At 47.5% G+C, this 16,227-nt stretch overlaps 1 protein-coding gene across 2 annotated transcripts; it reads right to left on the bottom strand.

The window, feature by feature from the left end:
* Nucleotides 1-463: 463 nt before the first annotated feature.
* Nucleotides 464-16,014, bottom strand: LOC109561476 (cytochrome P450 4F3-like). 2 transcript variants are annotated; one of them, XM_019963952.2, is made up of 12 exons: nt 15,791-16,014; nt 13,748-13,892; nt 10,914-10,967; nt 10,694-10,821; nt 7,697-7,818; nt 6,573-6,843; nt 5,040-5,106; nt 4,745-4,874; nt 1,508-1,641; nt 1,348-1,412; nt 1,121-1,203; nt 464-717 (listed from the first exon to the last, which is right to left on the bottom strand). In XM_019963952.2, the coding sequence occupies exons 1-12, from the start codon at nt 15,986-15,988 to the stop codon at nt 540-542; spliced, it is 1,575 nt and encodes a 524-aa protein (XP_019819511.2). In that variant the 5' UTR covers nt 15,989-16,014; the 3' UTR covers nt 464-539. The 2 variants fall into 2 exon arrangements, with proteins under 2 accessions (XP_019819511.2, XP_019819512.2); XM_019963953.2 differs by lacking the exon at nt 13,748-13,892 and adding an exon at nt 12,025-12,169.
* Between the last annotated feature and the right edge of the window lie 213 nt (nt 16,015-16,227).

Below are 16,227 nucleotides of genomic sequence, written 5' to 3'. Positions count from 1 at the left end.
GAGAAAATGATGCAAAACGAAGGGAGGAAATGAACACTTATTGAAGATGCTTACCAGATATTATCAGTCATTTACACACGCTTGCTTATAAATCTTCACAACATGGCAATGAAGTGGCTACTGTTATGTAATAAAGACACTGAGGCTTAGAGAGTGATATGATTTTCCCCAAATCAAACAGCTAGTAAATGGCAGACTGGAATGCTGACTTTTGTAGGGATGGAATGGTGGATCCAGGGACATCTGATCCTGACTGCATCTAGCTCTCTGTTCCACCTTCCCTAAAGAGTAGTCTTGTCCTCATGATCCAAGATGTAGCTCCAGCTATTATAACTATACCTGCCCCCATTCCCCTCCCCTCCCTCCTTCCCTCTACCTCCCAGGTTCATAGCCACGCCCACCCGCCTAGATCCTCCCAGGCCCCAAGCGCCCCGGCTGGCTCTCGATGTGACTGGAACGGAAATGAGAAGCATAGTTTTATTCCTGGGAATCTGGAGGTGTCTAGGGTCACGATGGATCCCAGGCAAGAAGGTGATGGGTCATTGCTGCCCTGTGCTCAGCGGCTCCACCCGCAGCCAAAGTCCGCCCTCTGCGCGCAGGATCAGCTCTGGCTTCCTGCGAGGCTCTTCCTTGTCCGGCAGGACGCGGAACCGCAGTAGCGTCAGCGCCAGGACCACCTTCATCTCAGTCATGGCGAATGTCTGCCCGATACAGTTCCTGTGGGTGGGAGTGGGGGCTTTGACTGCACCCGGAACCCTCACCCGGACCCCAAAACACCTGGTATCTGGCCCACAACCCCCATTCCCACCCACAGTATAGAGAAAGAGGCTAACCATGCCTGGAACCGTATGTGGGCTTGCATATCTCCAGACCCTAGTCCACTCTCCACTGCTGAACTCAGACCAGTAGACAGGGGAGCGGGTCCCCTCAGCACACCATGAACCCCTCCTTGAGCCCACCACCATTCCCCAGACTCTTACCATAATGTCTGAGGGGAGTGGAGAGAAAGTGACCATCTTAAAGTTTTCCCCCTTCCTGGCCCCACACTTAACCTGGAATTTCACCCCCAGCCCCCTACCCCCACCTCTCCACCCCCATCTCAGATGGCCGCTGTCTTCACCTGGGCCCCGCGGAGAAGGGAACAAAAGCCACAGGTGACCTCCCTTTGATGTTTTCTGGGTCGAAGCGGAAGGGATCAAAGACCTGGGGGCAAGACAAGACAGGGCTACTTGGCAGGTGTTTGTATAGTAGGGGGAGGTGATGGCTGATTTGCCAGAAGTCAGAACCCTGGGTCCCCTGAGGGGAGTGGATAAGGATAAGGGAGGTGGGGGGTGGGGGAGGTATCACCTCAGGATCTGGCCACACAGATGGGTTGTGGTGGGTCCCGAAAATGCTGATGAGGCAGATAACACCTGTGGAAGAGGAGGGGCAGTCAGGTCTAGGTCCCACCTGCCCGATTGGCCCCTCTTTCTCACCAGGAACCTCCTCTCCTAGTCATTGTGGGCACCTTTGGGGATGACCCGGCCATCTGGAAGTACAGTGTCCTGGGTACAGCGGCGGGAGATGACCGAGACTGGGGGGTGCAATCGCAGACTCTCCTTGATGCACATGGTTAGGAAGGGCAACTGGGCCAGGTCGTCCCTGAGGAAACCCCATGACAATTATCCAGTGAGCAAAAATAGAGCCCTCCTTGTGCCCCATAAGACCCTCTCTGCCTAGAACAAAATTGGATTGTTGGTTTAAATATCTCCAAACACATTAGGTTGTATACATTTCTTATGTACAGCTTTTTCTTTGTCCATCATACATCAAAATAATGGTTCTTAAAAATAAAGAAAAAAAAAAAAAAGCAATGTCATAGAAGTACCAGAAGAAGTTTAGTGAGGTATTTTTAGCACCTTTTAAAGCAAAACATGGAAAAGCCAACCATAAGTTTACAAATTTGTATAAAAATAAAATATTATTTATGGCAAGACAGCAAAGTCAAAAGGCAAATGAGTAAAAGATCAGATTCAATGTTTACTCTTATTTATTATAGCACTGGAGACACTAGGTAATGCAATTAGATGTGAAAAAGGAGCATAATGCAATTCAAAATGTGGGGTGAATATGTAATTTTTGGCAGACAGTGATTTTATACTTAGTAAACAAGAGAATTCACTGGAAAACTTTTATAGACATTGAAGATCCAGTAAGGGGACTGAATTATTTTTCTTTAATCCCCTTCATTTTGGGTGGTGATTTAAATTCCTTTGTAAAAAACTTTTATTGGAGTATAGTTGGTTTACAACATTTTATTTATTTCTACTGTACAGGAAAGTGAATCAGCTACATGTATCGCCTCATTTTTTATTTTCTTCCCATTCTGTCACCACAGAGCATTGAATAGTTTCCCTAAGCTATACAGTAGGTTCTTATTAGTTATCTATTTTATACATAGTATCAATAGTGTATATTAAATTCTTAACATAGACTCAAGGGATTAGATCTGATAGACAGAGTGCCTGAAGAACTATGGACAGAGGTTCATGACATTGTACAGGAGGCAGTGATCAAGACCATCCCCAAGAAAAAGAAATCCGAAAAGGCAAAATGGTTGTTTGAGGAAGCCTTACAAATAGCTGAGAAAAGAAGAGAAGCTAAAGGCAAAGGAGAAAAGGAAAGATATAAGCATCTGAATGCAGAGTTCCAAAGAATAGCAGAGAGATAAGAAAGCCTTCCTCAGTGATCAATGCAAAGAAATAGATGAAAACAATAGAATGGGAAAGACTAGAGATCTCTTCAAGAAAATTAGAGATACTAAGGGAACATTTCATGAAAAGATGGACACAATAAAGGACAGAAATGGTATGGACCTAACAGAAGCAGAAGATATTAAGAAGAGTTGGCAAGAATACACAGAAAAACTATACCAAAAAGATGTCCATGACCCAGGTACCACGATGGTGTGATCACTGGACTAGAGCCAGACATCCTGGAATGCGAAGCCAGGTGGGCCTTAGGAAGCATCACAACAAACAAAGCTAGTGGAGGTGATGGAATTCCAGTTGAGCTATTTCAAATCCTAAAAGATGATGCTGTGAAAGTGCTGCACTCTATAGGCCAGCAAATTTGGAAAACTCAGCAGTGGCCAAAGGACTGCAAAAGGTCAGTTTTCATTCTAATTCCAAAGAAAGGCAATGCCAAAGAATGTTCAAACTACCGCACAATTACACTCATTTCACATGCTAGTAAAGTAATGCTCAAAATTCTCCAAGCCAGGCTTCAACAGTACGTGAACTGAGAACTTCCAGATGTTCAAGCTGGATTTAGAAAAGGCAGACAAACCAGAGAGCAAATTGCCAACATTGGTTGAATCATCAAGAAAGCCAGAGAGTTCCAGAAAAACATCTATTTCTGCTTTATTGACTATGCCAAAGCCTTTGACTGTGTGGATCACAACAAACTGTGGAAAATTCTTAAAGAGATGGGAATACCAGACCACCTGACCTGCCTCCTGAGAAATCTATATATGGGTCAAGAAGCAACAGTTAGAACCGGACACGGAAAAACAGACTGGTTCCAAATTGGGAAAGGAGTACGTCAAGGCTGTATATTGTCACCCTGCTTATTTAGCTTATATGCAGAGTACATCATGTGAAATGATGGGCAGGATGAAGCACAAGCTGGAATCAAGATTGCCAGGAGAAATATCAATAACCTCAGATATGCAGATGACATCACCCTTATGACAGAAAGTGAAGAAGAACTAAAAAGCCCCTTGTTGAAAGTGAAAGAGGAGAGTGAAAAAGTTGGCTTAAAACTCAACATTCAGAAAACTAAGATCATGGCCTCTGGTCCCATCACTTCATGGCAAATAGATAGGAAAACAATGGAAACAGTGAGAGACTATTTTTGGGGCTCCAAAATCACTGCAGATGGTGACTACAGCCATGAAATTAAAAGATGCTTGCTCCTTGGAAAAAAAAAGCTATGACCAATCTAGACAGCACATTAAAAAGCAGAGACATTGCTTCACCAACAATGGTCCATCTAGTCAATGCTATGGTTTTTCCAGTAGTCAAGTATAGATGTGAGAGTTGGACTATAAAGAAAGCAGAGGGCCAAAAAATCGATGCTTTTGAACTGTAATGTTGGAGAAGACTCTTGAGAGTCCCTTGGACTGAAAGGAGATCCAACCAGTCAATCCTAAAGGAAATCAGTCCTAATATTCATTGGAGGGACTGATGCTAAAGCTGAAACTCCAATACTTTGGCCATCTGATGTGAAGAACTGACTCATTGGAAAAGACCCTGATGCTGGGCAAGATTGAAGGCAGGAGGAGAAGGGGATGACAGAGGATGATATGGTTGGATGGCATCACTGACTCAATGGATGTGAGTTTGAGCAAGTTCTGTCAGTTGGTTCTGGACAGGAAAACCTGGTGTGCTGCAATCCATGGGGTCACAAATAGTAGGACATGACTGAGTGACTAAACTGAATTGAATTAAAATTCTTAGCAGGTGATACAGTTAACTTATTCAAAATTGGATAACCACAAAACACAACAGCTGTGGCCCAATAGCACTCATTTCCCTTCCTCACAGTTTGCCTAATAGTTATTTTTTTAAGTATTCTAGTACTAGATCCTGCCAAGTCTCTGATCATATTCCTACTAAGCAATGATGCCAGAACCAACCAACCATCTCTTCTCAACAGAACCAATGAGAGGGGCTCAGAAATAGACCAGGAGACTTGGACTTACCATTCAATGTTTTTAGGCTCACGATCCTTCAGGAGCTCTTGCACCTCCTGCCGGCAGCGCTCCTGGTATTCTTTGTGCTTGGCAAGATTGTACAGAATCCAGGAGAGACCACTGGCTGTGGTATCATGGCCTGAGAAGCATTCAGAAAGGCTTGGGTCTCTGGGCTACTTCAGCACCAGAGCATGGACAGCTCCCTCGAATTAAGGCCCATGGAGAGGATAGGGAGGGATAGGGTGGCCCAGGGTCCATTCAGCAAGTTCTTTCTCCTCCTGTAGTCCTACACTGGGACCCTCACCTTCAAACATGAAGGTGTCAGCTTCAGCTCGGATATCTTCATCTGACAATCCCTTCCCATCTTCATCCTGGAGAGAAAGCAAGATCCCCAGAATCACACCAGCTTTGAAGGCACCTGAGTCTAACCTGAGACAGTCTTTGAACATCTCCATCATCCATCTAGAAACCCAAGGCCACCTTGAACTCCTGGACACTATCACTAGAGGACCCACCACACAGATTTCCTCTTGACCACTTTGCCTCTTAAATTGTCCCTGGTGAATGGAATCAAAGATCCATAAATATTTTCATGTTTCTACATGATGCAACCTGGGTTAAAGAATGACTGAATGGAAACTTAGAAACTAGAGATTGAACATTGCCCCAGTGCCATTTGCTCACTTTGTATGATAGTATTGGGTTGGACAGAAAGCTTGTTTGGGTTTTTGGCAACCCAATAAATTCAGAGATTCCTTTTCTCCCCTAAAGATAAGGAATGGGTTATAAACCTGTAGATCTATAGACTTCAATTTCTTTCCAGTGAGGATTTGTTTAAACTCCAGAACATTGTCTGTCTTTTCTACTCTTGTTTCATATTGTTTCATATCTTCTCCTCTTGTCTCCCCTCCTCCCCTCCTCACTGCTCCCTTCTTCTTTTCTTTCTCTCTTTCCCTCTCCCTGACCACCCTTGTATGGAAGAAGGGAGCATATATCTTGCATAAGTTCTAAAATTCAGAATGTCAGTGGCAGTCTGATGGTTAAGACTCCACACTTTCACTGCAGGGGACACAGGTTCCATTTCTGGTTGGGGAACTAAGATCCAGCATGCCAAATGGGGTGGTCAAAAAAAAAAAAAAGAGTTCTAGAATTCAACACTTGGCAGTACTTCCCCTCCATGAGAGCATGGCTGCATGTAAAGATAGAAGCATCATGGTGCCCTCAAAGGAATTTGGGGATGGGGAACCAAGGCTACAATTCTACTCTGACTACTGTTACTGCTATAAATAATACATAGGTTGCTCTTATCTAGGGTTCTGTATATATACATACATGTGTATATATGTATGCAAGTATACAGACATGTGAGACTTCCCAGGTAGCTCAGTGGTAAAGAATCTGCTTGCCAACGCAGGAGATACAAGGAAACATGGGTTTGATCCCTGGCTTGGGAAGGTCCCCTAGAGGAAGAAATGGCAAGCCAATCTAGCATTCTTGCCTGTAAAATCCCATGGACAGAGCACGAGGGTGGGCTACAATCCACGAGGTCACAGAGTCAGACATGACTGAGCTCACACATGTATATGCACATATCCTGTCTTATTAACTTGGAAGTAGAGTGAAATCTCAGGCCCCTTACAAAATTTCAGATTTAGCAGCCCTCCTGCAGGCAGTATTCCATATTGGTCATCTTTAAAACTTATCCTAACCCACCCCTCCCTTCCATGAGCATCTCACATGGCTCCCCAGTGCCCTCTGCATCCAGTCCAAGTTCTTTGATCAAATCAAGTTCCCAAGGTCCATTCTACTTCTTGAACAAGAAACCAGAGGAGCCCACCTTGGTCAACAGGAGCACATCAATGAAGTCTAAAGTCTTGGTCTTCGCTTTGGCCTTGAGGAAGTCATCAATACTCTCACTGGGGAGGGTGCGGTGCCGCTCCTGGATGACGGCATCTGTGAAGTCGTGCACCAGGCGGCAGGCCCTGCGGAAGCGCCGCCCATCTGGGGTGAGGTAGTACAGGAAGTCCATGTGCAAAAAAATCTCCTGGTGTCGTTTTGCAACAAGGGCACTGAGCTCCAAGATGGCAGCAATATATTCACTGGGCTTCCTGTAGAATGAGAGCACGAAGGGATGCAAGAACTTAAAACACCTGAAACTCAGAAACCGAAGGCTACCTCCCTTCAGGAAACTGAGGCTCCAAGAACAGGTGGGCCCATAGATCCAGTATGGTGATGAGCCACGAGAGTCATGCTCCAGACTCTTTCAATCCACTTCCCATCTCTGTGAGCTGCCTCCATACCCCAGGCAGCCAGAGCACAGCTTCTCCTCTCTCTCTTACCCAGTATCTGCCCTTTTTCTCCAAAACTGTCCACTCAGCTCAGATCTTCTGCTAGAAGGTCAATTGGAGAAGGAAATGGCACCCTACTCCAGTACTCTTGCCTGGAAAATCCCATGGACAGAGGAGTCCATGGGGTCACAAAGAACCAGACATGACTGAGCGACTTCACTTTCACTTTCATTCACTTCCCTATTCTTAGATCCATTGTCAACACCATCCAGGGTCTACATTATGGTCAGTCTTCTCTTGAGTCAGATGTTAGAGTTCAGATTTGACCATGACTCTCATCTTCTGAAGCACTTTTCATAGCTTCCTGGAAACCTCAGGATAAAGTTCATATCCTCTTTGTCTGGCTTCAAATGCCCTTAAGATATAACCTGCTCACTTCTCCAACCTTATTTCCGAAGTGTCTCATCACTATTGCACACACTTTGTTCATTATAACCTCCTGCCCTTTATCAAACTGTTCTACCTACTTGCAGGAATAGCTCCTTCTCTTTCCCTTCTCTGTCCTTCAATGTCCAGCTCTGACTCACCTCCTCCAGGAAGACTCTTCTGATTACCCTCCCTCCCTCATCTACTCTAGTGGGTCTACATTCCCAGGCCCTGGGCTGAGACTCACTCCTGGCAATTGCTGTCGTAACTGAAGATGCATTTCTGCAGACTGTCCAGGGTCATGAGGCTGATGTGTTCAAACATGTCCAGATGGGTGTGGCCCTCTTTGATCAGGTGCTGCCACTTGGCCTGAACAGAGAAGAGGACACAGCTGAAGCTGAGAATTGCCTCCCTGGTGCCCCTCCCTAATCCCAAACACCAAGATGCACTCCCCCAGACTTTGTCTCCTGGTCCCAGGCACCCAGCCCCGGGGAGGACTGGGCTTGTGTTACTATTAGTATATAAACTCCATGGCTGGGAGCCAGGAGATCTGGGTTTGTGAATCCTGGCTCTGTGCTCTATACTTATGTATCATTGGTCAACTTTAAATAAAGTTAAGTGCTAACAATTGTTATTCAGTGACAGCAGCCATGAAATTAAAAGACGCTTCTTGAAAGAAAAGCTATGGCAAACCTAGACAGTGTATTAAAAAGCAGAGACATCATCTTGCCTACAAAAGTGCTTATAGTCAAAGCTATAGCTTTTCCAGTAATCATGTATGGCTGTGAGAGGTGGACCATAAAGAAGGCTGAGCACTGAAGAATTGATGCTTCAAATTTTGGTGCTGGAGAAGACTCTTGAGAATCACTTGGACAGCAAGGAGATCAAACCAACCAATCCTAAAGGAAATCAACTCTGAATATTCACTGGAAGGACTGATGCTGAAGCTTAAGCTCCAATACTTTGGCCACCTGATGTGAAGAGCGGATTCATTGGAAAAGTCCCTGATGCTTGGAGAGATTGAGGGCATGAGCAGAAGGGGGTGACAGAGAATGAGATGGATAGATGACATCACTGACTCAATGGACATGAGTTTGAGAAAACTCTGGGAGCTAGCAAAGGACAGGGAAGCCTGGTGTGTTGTAATCCACGGGATTGCAAAGAGTCAGACAGGACTTAATGACTGACCAACCAACAACAACAAATGTTAGGTTTTATCATCTTCATTGTTATAAATCGATTAGGAAAATGTTCCTTTTATGTTAGAAGAGTTAATCCTTTGTGGGCCCAGAGTACCCACGCACATTTTTTCTGGGTAGGCCAAAAAATTGGAAGGCCCTGATGTTCTTTACCTGGCCCATTTCTCAGAGTTGTGTTTGTAGCAGACAGCCTTGAGAAGTGAGGTAGTGACTCCTCCTGGACAAATATTAGGATTGCTTCTAATTGCTATAAAAGTCGTAGAGTCCCTAAACCTAGTACTCCCTCCCCTGTGATAAAACATACTACATGAGCAGGCATCTATAGAAGCCCACCTGTGTCACTTGCATGAGATTCGGTGACTTGGATGAAGAATGCAAACCAACAAGCAGCACATGTTGTTTGCTGGGCTAACCTTTGTCTATGACCCAGGAGTCTCACATATTCCGGCAGAATCCATAAAACAGTAATAAGCTCACTTGTCAGCTTGCAAGTATGGAAAAATTACAGGCACTTCACAAAAGCCTGACCTCTAATTCTTCACTTCCTTATGTATGTATCCAAACTTTTTGCAATGTAATTTTTCAGTAACTCTACTTGGAGGTGGAGCCTGTTTCAGCATCTTTTGATCCTGAGCTTGCCTTGGACTTGCTTTGGCCAATAGACTGTGGTGAAAATGATGAGATGACCAACCCAAACCTAGACCCCAAGGCACATTGCAGCTTCCTCTCAGTCTTCTCAAATCCTGCCTCTGCCATTTGAACCAGTCTGAGATGCCCTTTGAAGGGAGAGAATCACATGAAAGGAAGTCTAGGTACCACAGCTGAGATCATCCTAGATCAGCTTGTAGCCAACCAAGCTTCAAACCTGTGACAGGACTGACCCAGACCAGCAATGCTTCCTACCTGTATGGTCAGGCCACCCAACACAGCTGTCCTCTTGTTCTCTGTACATCCCATGCTTGACCAGTCCCTGCTTCACCTACACCCTATTCACATGACAGACCTTCCTCTTAATCATGGAGCCTAATGAGTAAATTCTACATACTTGTCTTCAGCCTCAGATGGTGATTGTTCTCATCTTTATATCAAAGCATCTCCATCATAATAGTTTATTAAAGCGGTAGTGAGAGGGTGGGCTCCTCTACTAGTTTTCTTGGTAACTTATTAAACAACCTGACATCAATTCCCCCACAACTGGTTACATCCCACTCCCCACCCTGGTAGGGAAGACTTCTGCCTTGCCCTTCCTGCTGTCTGCTGCACATGGTGGGGTATCACTCCAGGACCTTGCTTCAGACATGCAAGATCCCTGTATCCATTAAAACATGGATGTCTCTGTTTCTTACTCCAGCTCCTTCTTCAGTTCTGTGGCTTGCAGGCCTGCAGGATGCAGCGCAACACTATCAGACCCATAGCTGATCACAGATACATGAGTGACCCCATCTCCATCTAGAAGAACCAAGCAACTGACTCATAGATTTGCTGTCAGTGTGCCTGTGTGCACAGTCATATCCAACTCTCTGTGACCCCAGGCTCCTCCATCTAAGGGATTATCCCCAAAAGAATATGGGAGTGGGTTGCCCTTTCCTCCTCCAGGGGATCTTCCTAGGGATCAAACCTGTGTCTCCTGTGGCTACTGCACTGGCAGGAGGATTCTTTACTGCGGAGCCACCTGGGCTGACCTTTGCTGTCAATACTAAAATCCTTCTTGTTTTCAAGTGATTTATTATTTAGAAAGAACTAGTCCAATATTCATTATTATTATGAAACATGTCTCAAGATTCCAAGGCTTCTGTCAAGGTAGAATAGAAACTAATGCCTTCTGAGCACCTACTGTGTGCCAGGGATCTGGTTCCAATATGTTAGCTCTACTGACTGACAGCAGGGATCACATTATGCTAATTTTATAGCCAAAGCAACTGAGGCTCAGAAAGGAAGAACAATAGACTCAAAGCCACTTAGAAGAGCCAGAATTATAAATAAGATGTCTATGAGTCTCCATGTCCCCCAGACTCCAGCTGGAACCCTGGGTTTAAGAGACTCACGTGCATGATGTCTGTGCTCTTGGTGAAAATCTTCATATAGGGCTTCAGGATGTTGAAGTGGAAGGCAGGTGTCAGCATGCGACGGTGCCTGCTCCACTTGTCACCAGCACTCAGCAGGAGCCCATCCCCTAGCAGAGACAGCCACAGGGAGTAAGCAAAGGAAGACCTTCCCCTGGGTCCCCAGGGATGTCCCCAGCCCCCTTTGTGAACAGTTACTCACCTAGCCAGGGCTTTAGAACTTCATAGAAGATCACGTCCTTTGGTGCGACAGCAGCTGACATGAATGAGGACCATTAGGGTCCTCTCCCCAAGGAGAGAGGGGAGGGAAGGGGCTTTTGGTGGGGAGTGGAGAATCCTAACTAGAAATCTGCATTCGCCCTCCAAGCCATCCATAGCAGAATGGGGCCAAGAGCACAGGAAATGTGGAAGTGGTGTGAGGGGAGGGCGGAACCAGACCAGGCTACAGCACAGAACAGAGCAAAGGCAGAGCCCACAGACATGACTGTATGTGCTTAGATACATCCCAACATGACACAACGTGCCCAGCATTCCTTGACATGGCATCTTCTGAACACCCAAGCATAACCCAGCACTCTACAAAACATCATTATGGGGACCAAGGTCACCACACTTGCCCCAGCAGTGACCGCCCCCCGCCGAGACGTCTGACATGGCCCCATGTGTTAACATGCCCTGACGTGGCCCCAACATGTGTGACGCAACCTGACAGGACACAACAGCTCTGCCATGGACCTGAAGACCATCTGACCTGACCTGAGTGTGGCCCGGGCAGGCTCCAGACAGAACCTGAATACACTGATGATACAGACCTGAACCAGGTGAGACCCAGACCCGCCCTAAGACGTGCATCAGACGAGACTCACATAAGGTCTCAGGCATTCCTCAGAGTGGCTTTGAGTCCCAGACTGCAGATAAATCCGAAATGTACCCCAGGAGTGACCAGCAGGAGAACCAGAGAGTCTCTAATGGCATCACAGACGAGAACCAGAGAGACTCCAAGATGCCTCAAATGTCTTTGGCCATAGCTGAGCCCCAGAGGTGACTGAGACCATCTCTGAGCTCAGTTATAAAATACAGCAAGTGTCACCAGGTATAACACATATCAGCTGTAACCAGAATCAAAGTAGAAATATAAACATGACCAGATGTGGCCATTCAGCAGACATTGCACAGACATGCCCAGAGGTCAGGCAGGTGGGATTCTGCAATGGGAGACAGTGGCATCTTTGCCATGCCCCCTTGCCTGCATCCTGGTCACTTGCACACAGAGCCTATGACAGGGGGCAAGCTGTGGTCAAGGGCATGTCTACCTGGAGCAAAGCACACAGGCTTGATGCAGGTGGGGTGGAAGGTGTGGATGACTGCGTGCCAGGGCCCCACCCACCAGCAGGACATATCCCCATAGGTGCTGGCCAGGCCCTGTGTGTACCGGAGAACGTCCTCTGAGCTCTGAATCTGGAGAGGAACAAATAGGACCCAATTCACACTCTTCTAGGCTGCCAGAGGGAAGAACTTGTAGGAAAGTGATCCTGACTTGAGCCTATGCACCGCCTTTAACAGCAACTCCTTAGTCCTCAGCCTCCTGCAAGGCTCCTTCCCCTTATCCTCCATATATGACAGTTGGGGTCCCTTGGGTGTGGGGAAAGAAATAGCCTTTCCCTGTTCGGACCCCAAACACCATGTGCCCCTGATTTCTCTTCCATTCCCTTATTCCAGATAAGAACTGAGGCTCTGAGTGATGGAGTCACTTACTCACATTCTTACAGATAAGAAATCTGAGACACTAGTCCAGGACTGTTTAATCCAGGGCCTGCATTCTTAGCTCCAAAACAATAGCTCAGAGGACCCTGTGCCCCCAAGACATGGAATTCAGAGTTTCAGGGATGCAGGAATTGGTCCTATGACCCAGGCAAAAGAAATTAAAGGGAACCCTGTATCTTTTCCTGGAAGTGTTGTGAATGAGCTAACTGTTCCATGAAGGTTGAGCTTCATGGGTTCATCTGTACCAGGATGAGAGTGATACTGTCACAGATAAACACAGAACTAAACAATGGAGACAGATTTCTTTGTCTTCAGATTGTCTGTCTCTGATGGACTGTTTAAGCCCTGCGTCCACCTGGGCTTGAAGACACCCACCTGGGATTTTACAACCAGTTGATTCTCTTTCTCTTGGTAGATTATGTAGAGTTGCATTTCCATCATTACCAGCTAAAGGAGAATTTAGCAGGCAGAGAGAGGATGGGCCCTTCCCAGGTTCACCCAGCATTCTGGTGTCTGAACCCAGGTCTCTGACACATGCTGCTTGTTGTCCTGCTTGCCTGATCTGTGTATGGGAGGGGCAGAAGGCAAGGGAAGGAAGCAAGGGTTGGGTGAAGTTTCCTCAGGGAGATTCCTGGGGACTGGAGAAGGAGGACACTGAACTAGAAGTGTTCAAGAACAAAGAACAGGCTCAAAGAAACTGACCCACCAGAGAGGTAAATAGCCATGGAAATAGCAACCAGATCTTCTACCAGCCACCGGCCACATTGCTCTCGATCTGGGGATGGGTGGGACTGAGGACATGCCTGGCAGGGGGCCTGGAATGTTATGGATGCCCACTGCATAATTCTATCCTCTGCTTTAAAATTTTAAAAAATTTCCAGATCCAGTTTCAGCAACTCCTCCTCAGGAAGCCTTCCAGCCTCCCCCAGCAGAGAACCTTGCTTCTTCTCTGCATTTGCGCAGCTCATCTCCCTCTGGCCAATTTCTGACCACACCAGGTCATGGATCTCTCTGCCCTAATCTGAGGCTTTATGTTTGGGGGTGTCTTTCACCCAGGACACCAGGGTGGGGTGTAAATGGCAATAGGAGAAGGGAGGAGGGAGGAGGCTATGAGATTGGGATGATGAATACATGAAGGAAAGAAGAAGATGGCAGAGAGAGGAGGAGAGGGGGGTTGGGGTCCTGTAGGGACCACATGGAAGCTTGGCAGGGAGGGGCTGGAAGCCCTGAAGTGTGCCATGGCACCCATCACCACAAGCTCTGCCTGAGTACCTGAAGCATTGGCGACGATCCGGATCAAGTCAGGGTGGCAGAAAACGATGATGGGGGTGATGGGACCCATCCAGATCCTAAATCCTTGGGAGTATTTGGCCACCAGCTCAGTTAATTTGCTCATGCCCTGCTCCGTGGGGGGGACCTGTAAGCAAGGTAAGGGTCATCACTCTGCAGAAGGAGAGTCCACTGCAGTGGATGGAGTGTGGGATCCTGCACAGATGGAGGGAATCTCTGCTTCCTTCTTCCCTCTGGGGGAGGGAGGGACCTGGAGGCTCTCCAAGTCCCAAAGGTCTATCCCAGGGCACAGGGAGAAGACAGGCTCTGTGCCCACAGGGAGGTGGACCTTGGCTTGAGAATGCAAATTTTTCTGGTCCTCCTGGGAGTTGTCCACCAGGGGTGGCCACAGGAGGAAATCCTTTTGGGGGAGGTTTGTGGATGTCAGGGTGGCCTCAGACTTCTCCCTGGGTTTTGGTCCCACATCCTTTTATCTCTGGGCCAGTCCACATGGCCTCTGCTTCCTTGCATAGCAAAGGATCTGCAGACCTGGGACCTTCTAGCCCTGGCTGACCCCAGGGACAGACATGAACTCTGCCTTTTAATCAGCGAGGAACTGTGACCTAGGAACTCCCGCAATGGTCAGTCTCTGTGCAGAGCACATCCTGTCTATTTGTATGGACAACGCTTTCAACTGTGCCACTTACAAATGAAGAAATGGAGGCCACATCCCCTCAAAGGGGAAGAAGTGTGGATTTTCTCCTGGTGAAGCACCCTTCCCTCACAATGCTCCATTCAAACCTGACAAATACCCCAGGTGCTCTAGGCAGGTGACATCATTTTCACTTTTGTGCATTGCTCCCGTCTCCCCAAGCACCTAAGGTGAGGATTCAAAGCACTAGATGAGATTGGTCCAGAGAGGGAGTGTGACTCAGCCGAGGTCGCATATCAAGAGGGGCTGGAGGAAGGAAGTATAAACAAGAATGGCCCCCACAGCCAAGCCCTGTGGGGAAGGCAGAACTGAGGTCACTTTGTAACATTCCTGCTGCCTGCAGGACCTGCTGAGACCATTTTAAGACCCAAAATCTCAGCAAATCTTCACAATGAGCCTTGGATACCATTATTGTGAATTTTGCCTTAATGAACAGTAGTTGTTATAAGTCCTTCCCCAAGTTTAGTTCTTGTCCCAGGCAGGAGAGGGAAGCTGCCTGGGAAATGCGGGGAGCTGGATGCCCATCCATTTGATCTTGACTGAGGGAGGTGATGTCATATTCATCACCAGGGTCATCAAATATTTAGAGTGTTTACGTTGTGCCAGCCCTGGACAGGGCACTGTAGTGTCTCCTCCCCAGAATGATCATCAAACTGGGATGTGTTAATAAGTACTTGGGTGATTAACTGTTTAATTAATTGTGACTAGGACCAAGTCAAAGGTCCAAGTCTAGTCACAAGATAGGTGGGTGTGGAGGAGGGGTAAGTCTAAGAAGGCTCTGAAAGCGGAAGTGAGTAGCTAAGTTTATCCAGATGGGGAGAGGGGCCTAATGGGACATCTTGGGGCAAGGGTGGGGTGTAAGATTAGAGGAAGGGGTCCTGGGAATGGGAGAGGGTGGGAGCTTTTCTCCTGTAGGTGGGAATAGGGAAGTGATATCTATTTCCTGTGAGGAAGCTGTGACCCAGAGTGAAAAGACACAGGAAAGGGGCCACATGCAGAGCAGACCCTGGACAGCACCCTTGAGGACCTCCAGGCCACCATGGAAACTGGAGAGGCCAGGGAACCAGGTTCTGTGCAGCCCGGCCTCAGAGATTCATAATGTGTGCAAGGCATGCAGCAGATGGACCCTAAAACAGGCTAGGGTTGGAAGGACAGGACGTGGGGAAGGTCCTGATGGCAGAGCAGGGAAATGAATGAGTGAGGGAAGAGGGGCTCCCCGGCCTCCCTGGCTTCTCTGCTGTCCTAGATCCCAGTCCAAACTTGAACCCCATTCCTGACCCTCAGGAAGTCCATCCACCCTGATCCCCCAGACCCATGCTCCTGCCCACACTCACCAGGCCTAGGTGACCCAAGAACCAGTTGCGTTTTGGGGGCTGTGGGAAACACTGGAGGCGACGAGAGTTGTTGTAGAAGGTGTAGGTCCAGGCCAGAATGCGGGCCAGGAGCCAGGAGGCCCCAGTGAACAGCAGCAGCAGCCACGGGGAGGCTGCCACTGGCCCGAGTCCCAGCCAGGACAGGCTCAGCTCCAGCATCCTGTGGGGCAGTCAGAGTGGAGGCTGAATCCTGAGGATGAAGGAAGAGGCAGTGATGGTGAGTTGTGAGGCAAAGACAAATAGAGGGAGAGGAGCAAGGGAGTGAAGGACAGGGATGGGGAGTGCTGGGATGGGCAAGAAGGGCTCAGAGACAGGCAGACAGGGACTGGGAGAGGGGAGGGAGAAACACAGAAATTCAGAGGAATAGGGAAATACAGACAGAAAGACACATACAAACA

The sequence above is a fragment of the Bos indicus genome, chromosome 7, assembly GCF_029378745.1.
Source record: "Bos indicus isolate NIAB-ARS_2022 breed Sahiwal x Tharparkar chromosome 7, NIAB-ARS_B.indTharparkar_mat_pri_1.0, whole genome shotgun sequence".
Taxonomy (NCBI): domain Eukaryota; kingdom Metazoa; phylum Chordata; class Mammalia; order Artiodactyla; family Bovidae; genus Bos; species Bos indicus.
Note: the sequence above shows the minus strand (reverse complement) of the source record. Positions and strands in the feature narration are given on the sequence as shown.

Coding starts and splice junctions, on each gene's coding strand:
- LOC109561476 (XM_019963952.2), bottom strand. CDS start 15,988: ATGCTGGAGCTGAGCCTGTCCTGGCTGGGACTCGGGCCAGTGGCAGCC. Junction 5,107..6,572: donor ATGTGCTCCTGTTGACCAAG/GTGGGCTCCTCT, acceptor CTTTCTCTCCAG/GATGAAGATGGGAAGGGATT. Junction 1,204..1,347: donor CTGTGTGGCCAGATCCTGAG/GTGATACCTCCC, acceptor TCTTGCCCCCAG/GTCTTTGATCCCTTCCGCTT.